This window comes from Chionomys nivalis, chromosome 4 (assembly GCF_950005125.1).
Source record: "Chionomys nivalis chromosome 4, mChiNiv1.1, whole genome shotgun sequence".
NCBI lineage: Eukaryota > Metazoa > Chordata > Mammalia > Rodentia > Cricetidae > Chionomys > Chionomys nivalis.
In genome coordinates this window covers 57,348,400-57,362,891 of record NC_080089.1, presented here as the reverse complement: position 1 = coordinate 57,362,891, position 14,492 = coordinate 57,348,400, and the positions used below count along the sequence as shown (strand labels likewise).

The 14,492-nt window shown below is 44.7% G+C and overlaps 1 protein-coding gene across 4 annotated transcripts in view; it reads left to right on the top strand.

The window, feature by feature from the left end:
• The first annotated feature begins 3,064 nt into the window (after nt 1–3,064).
• The window catches only part of Pml (PML nuclear body scaffold), a 36,768-nt gene continuing 25,340 nt past the window's right edge, over nt 3,065–14,492 (top strand). For all 4 annotated transcript variants that reach the window (XM_057767743.1, XM_057767745.1, XM_057767744.1 and 1 more), the window contains exons 1-2: nt 3,065–3,236; nt 5,005–5,465. In XM_057767743.1, coding sequence (XP_057623726.1) covers nt 3,108–3,236; nt 5,005–5,465 — 590 coding nt within the window. In that variant the 5' untranslated portion in view covers nt 3,065–3,107. The remainder of the gene's footprint in view (nt 3,237–5,004; nt 5,466–14,492) is intronic.

Below are 14,492 nucleotides of genomic sequence, written 5' to 3'. Positions count from 1 at the left end.
CTTAAGAAAGGAGGAGAGGAAGTTTGGTTTAAAAAAGCTTTACAGGAGCCTTTTCTCCAGAATCAAGGAAATGTCATCTGCCTCACAATACTCCTCTGAATTCAACACACTGACAAATGTGTTTTTACTCCGATTTGGGCTTTTTCCTGGGCATAATTGGCAAATTGATCTTTTTTTTTTTGTTTTCCCACAGCCCAAAAAAACAGAGCCTGTCATACTGAGCTCTGTACTTATTTGTTTAGTGATGGCAGATCTAAGTCACTGTGGACAAGGTGAAGTCAGAAGGCCTGAACTTTGGTATGAAATAGAAATTCCACGTTCAGACACCTCAGGAAGCATGGCAGTGTGTGGTGCTAGTGGTGATGGTGGTTCTGCTGTTGCTGTTGCTGGTGGTGCTGGTGGTGTGATGGTGGTAGTGGTGGCGGCAGTGGTGGTGGTGGTGATGGAGGTGATGGTGGTAGTGGTGGAGGTGATGGTGGTGGTGGTGGTAGTGGTGGAGGTGATGGTGGTGGTAGTGGTGGTGGTAGTGGTGGTGGTAGTGGTGGAGGTGATGGTGCTGGTAGTGGTGGTGGTAGTGGTGGTGGTAGTGGTGGTGGTAGTGGTGGAGGTGATGGTGGATGTGATGGTGGAGGTAATGGTGGAGGTGATGGTGGTGGGGGTGGATGTAGCACAGAGGTAAAGATGGCAGAGTTATCACAGCATCACATTAGACACCTTGATTCAGGTATTTGAATGAACTTGTCTTTCCATGGCTTTAGAACTCCCAAATGAAGGGAGCAAATGTACTCCAATGGGATGTTGGGGAGGCTGTCAGGAGGTCATTTTATAAAACCAGCAAAAATGAAGCTTTCCCAATCTTGCCTCCCGAGATCCCTGCCACAGCCCATTTCTAAGTCCCTCTGCCTATGACTGCTGTGCTGGCTAATTTAATGTCAATTTGACGCAGGCTAGAGTCATTTGACAGGAAGGAACTCCATTTGAGAAAATGACTCCATGAGACCATGAGTCTACTGGGCTGTAGGCTGTAGACATTTTCTTAATTAATGATTGATGTAGAAGGCCATCCCATTGTAAGTTCTATAAGAGAGTAGGCTGAGCAAGCCACGGGGAGCAAGCCAGTAAACAAAACCCCTCCACGGACTCTGCATCAGCTCCTGCCTCTAGGATCTCACCTTGTTTGAGTCTCTGTCCTGGCTTCCTTCATTGATGGACTACAATGTGACAATGTAAGCAGATTAAACCCCTTTCCTCTCCAACTTGCTTTTTGGTTATGGTGTTTCATCACAACAATAAAAAGGCAAGTTGGTACCAGGAGTAGGGTTTTAGTTAATTCCAGATGTAGTCAAGTTGATGACCAAGAAGAGTCATCACAATTCCACCCCTTGTCAACTTGAGATACAATCATGTCTCCCTATGTTGTGATTAATTCCCAAATGAAAACAATATCAAGTCATAATAATGCCTAAACATAATATAACTATCCCATGTATAACTGCAAACATATTATATATTTAACAATATAATAATTACACCTAACATAACTATTTCTCATACAACTGCAAATGCATTATAAATTTAGGTGACAATGTCCCTGAGGGACATTCTTTTAGTATTTGGAACTTAAATATAATCATTGATATTCTCTTAATTGATGTTAACATAATCACATGATAAAGAAATTGAGGAAAGAAAACACAAATATTTGTATAAAAATATTTTTAACAAAATATGACAGAAACAACTGTCCATTACACTTGACTGTTCTTGCTTTGATGGCCTAATTTTAAAGGCCAAGAAGTACAGGTCAGCCTGGAGGTATGGGCCATTTTCAAGGCTTCTCATACTCTCTAGGAAGTTGTGTCTTCCTTTAGCCTCTCCCTCATCTCAACTCTTAAGTTTACAAAAGCAGGGGCCTGTCATCATCCCTTTCAATCTCTTTCATATAGGAACACAGCGTAGGATGGATGTACACAGGGCCAGAAAAATGGGTGGGAATACGTTGAAGTTGGAAGCCAAAGGCACCAGCCAGTGAGACTACCTACAGATGTGCCTTTCCCTCGCCCACTCGGTTCTGAATTCCTTTTCCCTCAGAGCTAGCTGTCTCCTTGCTCTCTCCCCTGCTTCTGGCCAGTTCTTCCCCCTGCCTCCCTGCTCTTCACCATTCACCAGGCTTCATCCTGTCCTGTCCTTCACCAGTGTCCTCCCACCTGATCTGCATCCCACAGCCACTACTCATAAGCCTCCTGTCTCAAGGTCACCAGAGAGACACAGCTGACACCTTGTCCCAAAACCTTCACCAACACTCGGATCATATATAGAACTGGTCAGTCTTCCGCCTTATGATTAATCTCCTCCTCTCGGGGATCGTTTTTCAGGAGTTCCAACTCAGATCTGAAAACGGTCCTCCTTTCCAGATTCTCTCTTTAAAGTGTCTCTGCAACCCTGAATCCCGGTACTTTCTACTGCGTGTTCCATTCCCAGCTGAGGGATGCCTTTCCAGGCAGACCCATCCCAGTACTGGGTCGAAGTCTCCATTTGGGGTGACTTGGTGGTTCTCTCAAAGAGGGGTTTATTTCTTAATAAAGAAACAGTCTCTCAAAGAGGGGTTCTTAATTAGGAAGGCACAGAGCTGTGAGGTGAGCTGAATAGCTCACAGACAGATCTGGAACAGGGGAGTGCCTCTATAGCCAGCCATGCTCTGCTCCTCTCCAAGCGTGCATAACGTGTGTGGCAGGCTCTTCCATCGTTGAGCAGTCAAACTCGCGATCTTTCTGCTACAGAGCCATGCCACCACGCTGGGCTTGTTTGCGTATTTGGTTAACCTTTCTGGTTCTAACCGAGGTGGCTCCATAGCTCCCTACTTTTTCTCTTCTAACTCCCGAAGGGAGTTCAAAAACCAGTCCCTCCGCCCCTAGACCCGCCCCAGCCTTGTCTCACTTCCTCTCGGGAGGCGGGCCCTCAGCGGGTACCTCCCCGCTGGACAGCTCAGGCTGCTCTGTTTTTTTTTTTTTTTTTTTTTTTTTTTTTTTTTTTTTTTTGCCTCAAGTCTGGGACTCCTCTCCCGCCCTCACAAACCCATTCCAGAAATCGAAACTGCACCGGTTTCCATGCAGAAGGCGCCCGCGTCCTCTGGATCTCCCTGCCTCCAACAGGACCCCACCCTGGCCCCCACGCCCACCATGCCTCCTCCGGAGGACCCCTCCGAAGACCGTGAACACAACCAAAGGCCGGCGGAGGTACTACTGGGTTAGATGAAGGATTGTTAGGATTTTGTTTGTTTACTTTAATGTTGGAGTTGAGAATGAAGGTTTTTATAGAGAAGGTAACTTAGTGTCCTAGAGAGACACCAAGGTCCTGACCCTCCTGTCTGGGCAGTGGTAGGACGGATAACATAGACTAAAAAGAGGAACCAGGATGAATTAGGAGAGCCATGGGTATAGTTGGATTGTAATGAGATGGGCCACTCCTACCCCCCAGGAGCCTTGTCTTTTAGCTCCTACCTCAGATGAAAATCTTCCAGGGAGATGGCCAGTGCAGGAGCCTCCTTTGCCATAGCCTGGAGCTAAAGGCATGCCCCAAACATGACAAAAGCATTTACACCCCCTCCCCACAGCGGTGGTAGCATATGCCAGGAGCAACAGTACTTGAGATATAGGTGCTGGACGGAGGTGATAAGTTCCAGGCCAGCCTGGTCTACAAAGAGAGTTCAAGACTGCTAAGGGCGACACAGCAAGACCCTGCTTCAAAGCAATACAACAGAAATAGACAAAACTTGGCCCCCGACCAAAGTGCTGTCTTGACTAATACCAAGGCAATTCATTTGGCTTCTCTCTCTTTTGATTTTTATAGATTTATTTTATTTTATGCGTATGAAGTTTAGGGATATTTCGTTTTTCTTTCCCTCAGGCAGGACCTCACTATATAGTCTTGGCAGGGCTGGAGCTCACCGTGTAAACCAGGCTGGACTCAAACTCAGAGACCATCTGTCTTTATCTCGAGAGTACAAGGAGCAAAGGTGTGTGCCACCATGCCCTGCTCATGTGGCTTCTCCTAAGGAAGCCTAGTTCTTGGTTCTCCCTGAAGTTTTACCTCAACTTGTCATACTTATCTCCAAAGAAAAACTCTATCTCTTTATTCTTTTCCCTTTCCCCTTCACAAAAGCTCAAATAAGGCCATATTGCCATAACGTTTTAATTATTAGCATTCTATAGCTAAGGATTAACAATACTAGTTAACATTTATGGGTATTTCTCATGTGCCAGGCACTGTACTGAGCACTTTGTGCCCTTTAAACAATAGCTATAATTTCTGTTTCTATGAACTTAAATAGTCTAATATTTCATATAAATGGAATTGCACGATATTTCTCACTTCATGGCATATTTCACTCACCATAATGTTCATCCATGTTGTTGCATGTAATCAGAATTTCATTCCTTTTAAAGGTTGAATAATATTCCATTATATGTATGTGCAGACACGTTTTGCTCATGAATTCATGTGCTAATCGGCACTTGGGTCTCTGTGACTCTTGTGGTTAGTGCTGCTGAATGAACACATTAGTATATAAACATCTGCTTGGGATTGTCCCCCAGTTCTTCTGGGTGTATATGAAAGATGGACGTTCTGATCATATAGTAGTTCTATGTCTAACTATTGGCGACCACCCCCGGCATTTGTGTGAAGTTGATACATTAGTGTATTACCTGATTTCCAAACTTGAGTTCTTTGAATGCAAAGGGTGTATCCAGACTTCTATCTCAGGGCCTATTAGTGAGGTTAGTGGTATGTAGATAGGTGCCCGATAAATTGTGTAGTGAGAGCTGCAAGGCCTGAGTAAATGAAGAACTGGGGTGCCGATAAGTCAGAGCATGATCCAATGACTCCCTAGGATGGAATGCGAGGTCCTACCAATTCCAGCTTCCAGCTCAAGGGATGGGATGGGCCAGCAGTGGGGGAATTCTGTGTTTTCTGTAGGCCTCATTTCTCTCTTTGGTTCACCAGCAAACCTTAAAGGAGGAATTCCAGTTTCTGCACTGCCTGGGCTGCCAGGCCCAAGCCAAGTGCCCCAAGCTGCTTCCTTGCCTGCACACGCTGTGCTCCGGATGCCTGGAGGCTCGGGGTTTTCATTGCCCTATCTGCCAGGCGCCGGGAGCCGACCCTCCTGCGGAAGCTCTGGATAACGTGTTCTTCGAGAGCCTGCAGCGGCGCCTGGCGGTGTTCCGGCAGATCGTGGATGTGCAGGCTACGTGCACCCGCTGCAAAGAGTCGGCTGACTTCTGGTGTTTCGAGTGTGAGCAGCTCATGTGCAACAAGTGCTTCGAGGCGCACCAGTGGTACCTCAAGCACGAGGCCCGGCCCCTGGCCGAGCTCCGCGACAGCTCAGTTCTCGAATTCCTCGATGGTACACGCAAGTCCAACATCTTTTGCTCCAATACCAACCATCGCACCCCTGCGCAGACCAAGTGAGTGGAGCATCCTGGAGCCAAGGGTGGGAGTTTCAGGGAGCCTTGTCACTCAAAATGGGGTCCGCTGGCTTGTGGTCGCTCCTAATGTCCCCCTGAAATATATAGCGCTGCAGTCATCCTTTCTCCTTCCCCTAGTATGTCTTTAGGACAAAAGTTTTCAGAGTGCGGTTGCAAGTGAGGTGTAAAAACAGTACGTTTTGGTACATGCCACAGAATTTTAAATGTCTTAAGAGTGGACTCTTCTTCAGGGGTCCCGGAGAATCTCAGTAAGGCTGGATGTTAAGATAAGGGGCAGGTAAATGGTATCTGGAAAGTTGAAACTGTATCACTGGGGAGCGCTGTCTGAAAATGTCTATATGGAAAGAACAAAGAAAAGAGAAATTCACTTACAATTATTTTTCATTAAACAGCATATTTTAATTATGTTTATATAGAGAATATATTTATATGACTCACAAACAAAATGTGTACTAAATAAAAGTGCCATCTCTAGTCCATTCCCATCTGCTTAGTTTTCAACACTTCCCCTCCTCCACTGAGCAGCTGCCATTACTGATTTTGAATGCTTGTAAGTTTCTTTGTGAATATACATGCAGGTAGGGTAACTTTATAAGGGCTTGTTTCTGCGTTTTTAGCCAATAAGTTAGTATATGATAAATGAACTTTTGATACTCAGAAGTAGATTGCTTGCATACGGTTCTGCCTAATAGGTAGGGCTAGTAGTTCTTGGAAAATCAATAGGCAACAGAAAGCATTTCCTGTTTGGGACACCCCTTAACCTACAGACTCTGTATTGCAGGAGCTCGCTTCCTGCCCAGTCTCAGAGGAATGCTGCCCCCTGCTGGGTTCCTCAGACTACCCTGTCACTTAATTTGCATTTCACTGGGAGTATTAAGATCCAAAGTCTTTTCTGTCTCTCTATTGGCCCTGGTATTTCTTCCTTTGTGAATTGCCAGTCTGGAGTCCTGTTTGCTTTGCCATTGAGGAGTTTGTCCCTCTGTAAGAATCTGTGGTATTATTTCACTTAGTAGGTGGTATCGTCAGAGACAGGTGAATCTCTGTGAGTTCGAGACCAGCCTGGTCTACAAGACCTAGTTCCAGGACAGGCTCCAAAGCCACAGAGAAACCCTGTCTCGAAAAACCAAAAGAAAAAAAAAAAAAGAATACCTCTTTAGTTTTAGGCAATCAATCATCAGTCCCTCTCTCTTGATGGCGTATGGTTTTGATGCAGACCAAGGAAGAGCTCATGCCTATAATCTCTATATGTTCTATAATCTTTCGATATGAGAAATTAAATGAACATCTTTTCTTTTGAGCTGAATTTTGGTTCTTAGGAGGAATAACTCAACTTAGATCTTGATATACTATTAATTTCATTCCCAGCTAGGATATATTTTGAATTATTTTAATTAGGCTATTCTCTGTAACTGTAAGTATAATCAGCTTAGTATGACGTGTGTATGGTTTCTGCGTTAGGTTTTCTTGTCTGTTTTATACTAATCTCTTTAATTTGTAATCTTTCATTTCTTTGAGGATGATAATGCAGTCCTTCATAATAGAGGGGATGACTGATCCCCCCAGTTCCCCAGAAAAGCGCTCATTTTCCTGCAAACTCTAAACCACTTCAAGATTGCACATAAGCTAGGCTATCTTTAATACCAGCACTAGGGTAGCAGAGGCAGGCAGATCTTGGTGAGTTTGAGGACAGTTTAGCCCACACAGCAAGTTCCAGGCCAGCCAGTGCTACAAAATGAGACCTTGACTCTTAAAAATTTACTTATAGCCAGGCAATGGTGGTGCATACTTTTAATCCCAGCACTCTGGAGGCAGAAGCAGGCAGACCTCTGTGAGTTCGAGGTCAGCCTGGTCTATAAGAGATAGTTCCAGGACAGGCTCCAAAGCTACAAAGAAACCCTGTCTTGAAAAACAAACAAACAACAACAAAAATTAATTATAATGCTGAAAATTATAAATGCCATGTAAATAGTTTTTAATACTTTAATATTTGGGAATAATGATTTTAAAAAGTCTATATAAGTACAATATGAATTTTGTGTGCGTGTATGTATGTGTATATGTGGACTCACATGCACACACAGGTGCATGTGTGTGTTCATGTATGTAGAGGCCAGGGGACAATTTTGTTCTTTTTTTTTTAACTAGTAGTTATGGAAAATTTTTGCTTTTTGTTTGTTTTGTTTTATGTTTTCACCAACCTCAGTGCTACGAATAACTCACAATTTCCCTTTGGCCACAAGCCAAAATAAACCACCCTGGCCTTTGTCATTGAGCTGACCTGTAGTTCTTGCTGGGGAGCTTTAAACTGGGGTTAGGGTCTGCCTCAGGTCGTTGGCATGCCTGTGGAGTGGATTGTTTCGGTCCGCCATCATGTCGTGCCTGTAGCGCCATGTTCTCTGTTAAGTGTTGTTGTCTGAGTACAAACAGACCCAGCCCTGCATTCTTGGGTATCCGTGGTGGACAAGTAGAAACAGCAGTGAGCAGCAGAGGCTGGCGAGTGACAAGGTCGGGCTGCCTCACTACATACCCTTCACACCTGTGTTTTCTCAGTGACTCTGATTACACTGTCTCTTCTGTGTCCCCTTGACAATGTTACCTGCTCAGGACACTGATATCTAGTGTGTGGGCAGAAGGAAGAAGGAAGGAAGGCTTAAAGGTCTAGATGGACAGAGAGGCAGCGAGGCAGCGTCTGAGAGGGTGTCATAAGAGGGTGACTTAGAGTAGCAGTGCCCCTGCTGGAAGGAAAAGAAAGGCCAAGAGGTGCAAGAGAGAGTACTAGAGAATCTGTGAGTCTTAGAAATTGCCCTATACAGGGATAGGGAAGATGAGCTGGCGTCAGACACATGGAGCTTGGGAGAAGTTATGATTTTAGTCCACACTTTCCAGAATGTTCAACCTGCTCATCTTGCTCCTTTTTTTTCCATGCGCACCTTTTTGTCATGTCACTGAGTTCCCTGTAGAGTGTTAACGAGACAAAGGAGTATACGGTTGGAAGCTTGCTGCTTGAAGTTATGGCTAGATTCTCTCTCTGCACTCTGGTTATGTCTCAAGTGGGCAACTTTGGCAGCTGTTAGGCCAGTATCCTCTGCTACTGAAAGCCCAGGTTTTGACCCTTTCCCTAATGAGGGATGAATGTAGTTCATAAGCTACAATTGCTTGTTTAATTTCCTTTAGATCAGTCATATGTATGGGCTCCCATGTATATTCTTTGACAACCTTAGGGTACTTGGGGCCAGATACTTTTTCTGTTGTTATTACTGGAAAGGCAGGCAGAACTCTGGGGAAACTATCCCAGAGATTTTTATGTACCAATGAGGTTAAATTTTGCCTTTTGTACCTTTTGTTCCTGATTATCAAATTTGATAATTTCCTCAGTTTTTTCAAATCTGTTTACCACTGCCTTTTGCAATGTCTGGATCTCCTGTCCAGTGTTCTGCTCTAATGCCCTCATTGAGGATTTATTCGACTGCATTCTTATTTCTATTTCACTCCTGTTCATAGGAATTTTTAAAAAAAATATTTATTTATTATGTATACAATATTCTGTCTGTGTGTATGTCTGCAGGCCAGAAGAGGGCACCAGATCTCATTACAGATGGTTGTGAGCCACCATGTGGTTGCCGGGAATTGAACTCAGGACCTTTGGAAGAGCAGGCAATGCTCTTAACCACTGAGCCGTCTCTCCAGCCCTGTTCATAAGGATTTTGACAGGACTTCTTACCATGTGTTGGATGTATTCAGAAATTGAAGTATAGAATCTGGAGGGAAAAGGAAGCCCCCTTAGGAAATTGAGATCTATGAGAAGGGGGAGGGGAGGGAAAGACTGGATCTCACACTGTCAGAGCCTGGAAGACCTGGAGGCACACCTGAGAGGTCTTTCACCTATAAGTGATAAGGATCGAGGACTCTCTGTGTCTGGATGTTTGAGTCTAAAGTTTTATGGGTCAGGGTAAGGGAATTCATCCAGGGCCATTAAAGTCTGTAGGCAGGTACAATAGTTGTATGGGAAAAAATGGAATACTTACTAATCAAATCAAAGAAGTGTGATGAGGGCCAGGCAATGGTGGCACATGTCTTTAATCCCAGCACTCAGGAGGCAGAGGCAAGCAGATCTCTGTGAGTTCGAGGTCAGCCTGGTCTATGGAGTAAGTTCCAGGACAGACAGGGCTACACAGAGAAGCCCTGTTTTGAATAAACAAACAAACAAACAAATAAATGTGTGATGGGATCAGAAGCCCTGCAGAAAGTCTCCAAGGCAAGGAACTGGAATGGTTGGCAACAGGTGACAGAAGGACAGCTCCGGGCAGGAACTATTGACCTCCAGTAGCAGAGCTGTGACCCAAGCAGGGCGAGCTGGATGGCTGCTGAGGGACCAGGCTGATGGTTGCACTTAGCATTGGGACGGTAGTGAGCAAGCCAGGTGCCTTCTCCTGGCCCTCCTCAACCCTCTGGGAGAAGCTACCTAAGCTTTTAGTGCATTGTGTCTTCTCGGGGCTCATGATGTTACTGAGATTGATGTTTGGTCAGGGAGGAGCACTGCTGCATGGGGGAGGAGCACCGCTGCATGGGGAGGAGCATCGCTGCATGGGGGAGGAGCACCGCTGCATGGCAGAAGAAAGGCTGCTGCCAGCAGTTGGCCAACATTGCAGAAAGGATAGTAAATGACTCCTTCCCCAGTTTTTAAAATATACTTACCCAGGAAACTTGGCTTCAGATCCAGTAGTAACCATACTGCATTTGGTAGGATGCTATGTGTATAAAAGAGATTCTTCCACACACCTGGCCATTGTGATGTATCAGAGGGGGAAAAAAACCAAAGAATTTAAAATAACTCAAGGTAAGATCAGGGTTAGGGTGTTAGTCCCTGGAAAGGCTGAACTCTCTGCTCCAGCGATGGCATTGGGCTTAGCTGCTCAGAGATGGGGCATGGAGCCTCTGGACAGTGTGGAAGAGTGAGAGACTTAATGGTGACAGGCTTTTCTCATTGATTCCTAACTCATAAAATGGAGCTAACTGGAACCCATCTGTCTGTCTGTCCCTCTGCCACTGAATAATCATTTAGGGAGGCAGCAGTTTACTTCATGCTGGGCATTGAAGCAGCTGTTGCCGAGCAAATGAGAATCAGTGTCTTTGAGGCCTGAAGGCTGTGCTGAGCACACACCGCAGAGTGCTCCCTATTGAGGAGCCATAGGCCCCAGGAGACGGTTTCAGATACGGGGCCAGGCAGGTTGAAGGTTGACTGTGAGGAGGATTAGAGGCAGTTTTTAAATCATACTTGGAGAGGTTTGTTGTGTTCCATGAGTTCCATAAAAAAGAGTTTGTAAAAATGAGTGAGAAATGAGAATCTTCTGGAGTGTAAAATGGTTGAGAGTTTATATTATAAACCTGGAAAAGTGGTCTGGCGCCTGACCCCAGCCTGATTAGGTAGTAGATTGTGCTACCAGGAAGGTCTCTGTGTTTTTGTGGCCTGGCTTTCTGCCAAGGCCACTCCATTTACAAAGGCTCTTTCCCCAGGGTTGCCAGAATATTTCAAGAGCTGGGGGGGGGGGGGGTCGTTACATGCAGTGAGTCTTGAGTCCTGAGAACAACACATTCAAAGCTGAGTTTCAGAATTATCACCAGTGGGTCGAGTGCTCGGCTTGAAAAGTTTCTCGGAATGCTAGGGGCCGTGCAGCTTGGCCTGTGCCAAAGTCACTTTCTCAAAGTTCATGGGTGTATCCTCCTTAAAAGGAAGTCTGATTCCATACTGGTGTTAGGGAGGAAACACCTTCAATGTGTCTCAGAAAAATGGCTACTGCAAAGGAATTAAAGAAAATACAATGTCAGGTATGGACAGAAACGCGGGCAATGGACAGATTTGTAGCCGGTGTCATGTGAAGCCACAGAACTGAAGAGTTCTGAGCTAATTCCACCTTCCTTCCTGCTGTGGTAGAGCACCAGCCCATCTTCTGAGAGGTTCTCCGGTGGTGTCTTAATCCTGAACCGCCTGCTAAGACTGTTTCCACTGCCCAAAGGAGATAGAAATGGAAGGTCAAGGAGTTCGTAGGAACTAACCTAGAAGGAGGGCTCAGCACACCCAGGGACAGAACTGTATGGACTCCTGGCTGCAGACTGCCTCTCCTGCCCTGCTGGCCTCCCCCTTCCCACTGCCTGTCGCTAGCAGAAGGACCCTGCAGGTTGCTTATTTAGAGCGCAGAGTGTGCTTTCCTTTAGAACTGTACTGTTAAAAGGAAGCATGCTGTTAAAGCAATGTAAAGTTTCATTTTCCTTGAATTTAACAGAAAAACATATTAGACTTGCCAACTTCAAAGTATGTTTAGGGCCTGGGGATGCAGCTCAGTGGTAGAGTATCTGCTGAGTTTTGTGAGGTCCTGGGTTTGATCCCCAGTCACCATAAAGGGAAGAAAAAGACGAGAGAGAGAGAGAGAGAGAGAGAGAGAGAGAGAGAGAGAGAGAGAGAGAGAGAGAGACCACCCTTCCAAAAAGATTCCTCTAAGATCATCTTTTTTAAACCTCAATGCTTAGAGTTTAAAAAATTATTGGAGAGGCTGAGAAGATGACCCAGTGGGTAAGAGCACTTGCTCCCAAGCCTGTTGACCTAAGTTTGATCCCACAAGCCACATGGTAGGAAGAGAGAAATGACTCTTGCAAGTTGTCTGATCTCCTCAATAAGCTATTTCCTCTGACCTACACACACACACACACACACATTCCTTTAACAAAGCTATTGAAGTCTAACGTTTGTACTGGAGTACTCCCTCTTAGCATCAATGGACTCTAATGCTCAGTTCCCATCCTTGCAGCTTTGTTTCCGCCTCAACACAGGCCATTTTACATCAGCACCGTGATCCCCAAATTGTTGTGTTTTCTTTCCCTTTTTCTTTTTGCCACAATGATGATGAAATCCAAGATAAATGTTTACTACCTCTAAACTACATGCTGTCAACACCCAGATTCTGTGTTTTGCTTGAGCTTTTGACTGAAGAAACGTTGCCAGTAAATATTTTCCTTCAAGGAGGACTTCTTTTTTTTTTTTTCATCTTTCTTTCTTTCTTTCTTTCTTTCTTTCTTTCTTTCTTTCTTTCTTTCTTTCTTTCTTTCTTTCAGATTTCTGCCTCCTCCCCGCCACCACCTCCCATTTCCCTCCCCCGATCAAGTCCCCCTCCCTCGTCAGCCCAAAGATCAATCAGGGTTCCCTGCCCTGTGCGAAGACCAAGGACCACCCACTTCCATCCAGGGCTAGTAAGGTGAGCATCCACACTGCTAGGCTCCCACAAAGCCAGTACGTGCAGTAGGATCAAAAACCCATTGCCATTGTTCTTGAGTTCTCAGTAGTCCTCATTGTCCGCTATGTTCTGCGAGTCCAGTTTTATCCCATGCTTTTTCAGACCCAGACCAGCTGGCCTTGGTGAGTTCCCGATAGAACATCCCCATTGTCTCAGTGTGTGCACCCCTCGCGGTCCTGAGTTCCTTGCTCTTGCTCTCTCTCCTTCTGCTCCTGATTTGGACCTTGAGATTTCAGTCCGATGCTCCAGTGTGGGTCTCTGTCTCTGTCTCCTTTCATCACATGATGAAGGTTAATATTCAGGAGGATGTTTATATGTTTTTCTTAGGGTTCACCTTCTTATTTAGCTTTTCTAGGATCACGAATTAAAGGCTCAATGTCCTTTATTTATGGCTAGAAATCAAATATGAGTGAGTACATCCCATGTTCCTCTTTTTGGGTCTGGCTTACCTCACTCAGGATAGTGTTTTCTATTTCCGTCCATTTGTATGCAAAATGTAAGAAGTCATTGTTTTTTTACTGCTGAGTAGTACTCTAATATGTATATACTCCATACTTTCTTCATACATTTTTCCATTGAAGGGCATCTAGGTTGTTTCCGGGTTGTGGCTATTACAAACAATGCTGCTATGAACATAGTTGAGCATATACTTTTGTTGTATGATAGGGCATCTCTTGGGTATAGTTCCAAGAGTGGTATTGCTGGGTCCAGGGGTAGGTTGATCCCGAATTTCCTGAGAAACCGCCATATTGCTTTCCAAAGTGGTTGCACAAGTTTGCATTCCCACCAGCAATGGATGAGTGTACCCCTTTCTCCACAACCTCTCCAGCAAAGGCTATCATTGGTGTTTTTTATTTTAGCCATTCTGACAGGTGTAAGATGGTATCTTAAAGTTGTCTTGATTTGCATTTCCCTGATCGCTAAGGAAGTTGAGCATGATCTTAAGTGTCCTTTGGCCATTTGAACTTCTTCTTTTGAGAATTTTCTGTTCAGCTCAGTGCCCCATTTTATAATTGGGTTGATTAGCCTTTTACGGTCTAGTTTCTTGAGTTCTTTATATATTTTGGAGATCAGACCTTTGTCAGTTGCGGGGTTGGTGAAGATCTTCTCCCAGTCAGTGGGTTGCCTTTTTGTCTTGGTGACAGTGTCCTTTGCTTTACAGAAGCTTCTCAGTCTCAGGAGGTCCCATTTATTCAATGATGCCCTTAGTGTCTGTGCTGCTGGGGTTGTACGTAGGAAGTGGTCTCCTGTGCCCATGTGTTGTAGAGTACTTCCCACTTTCTCTTCGATCAAGTTCAGTGTGTTAGGACTAATATTGAGGTCTTTAATCCATTTGGACTTGATTTTTGTGCATGGTGATAGATATGGGTCTATTTTCATTCTTCTACAGGCTGACATCCAGTTTTGCTAGCACAATTTGTTGAAAATGCTCTCTTTTTTCCATTGTATACTTTTAGCTCCTTTATCGAAAATCAGGTGTTCATAGGTTTGTGGGGTAAAGTCAGGGTCTTCTATTCGATTCCATTGGTTGACTTCTCTGTTTTTATGCCAGTACCAAGCTGTTTTCAATACTGTTGCTCTGTAATAGAGTTTGAAGTCAGGGATGGTAATGCCTCCAGACAGTCCTTTATTGTATAAGATTGTTTTGGCTATCCTGGGTTTTTTGTTTTTCCATATAAAGATGGTTATTGTCTTCTCCAGATCTGTGAAGAATTTTGAT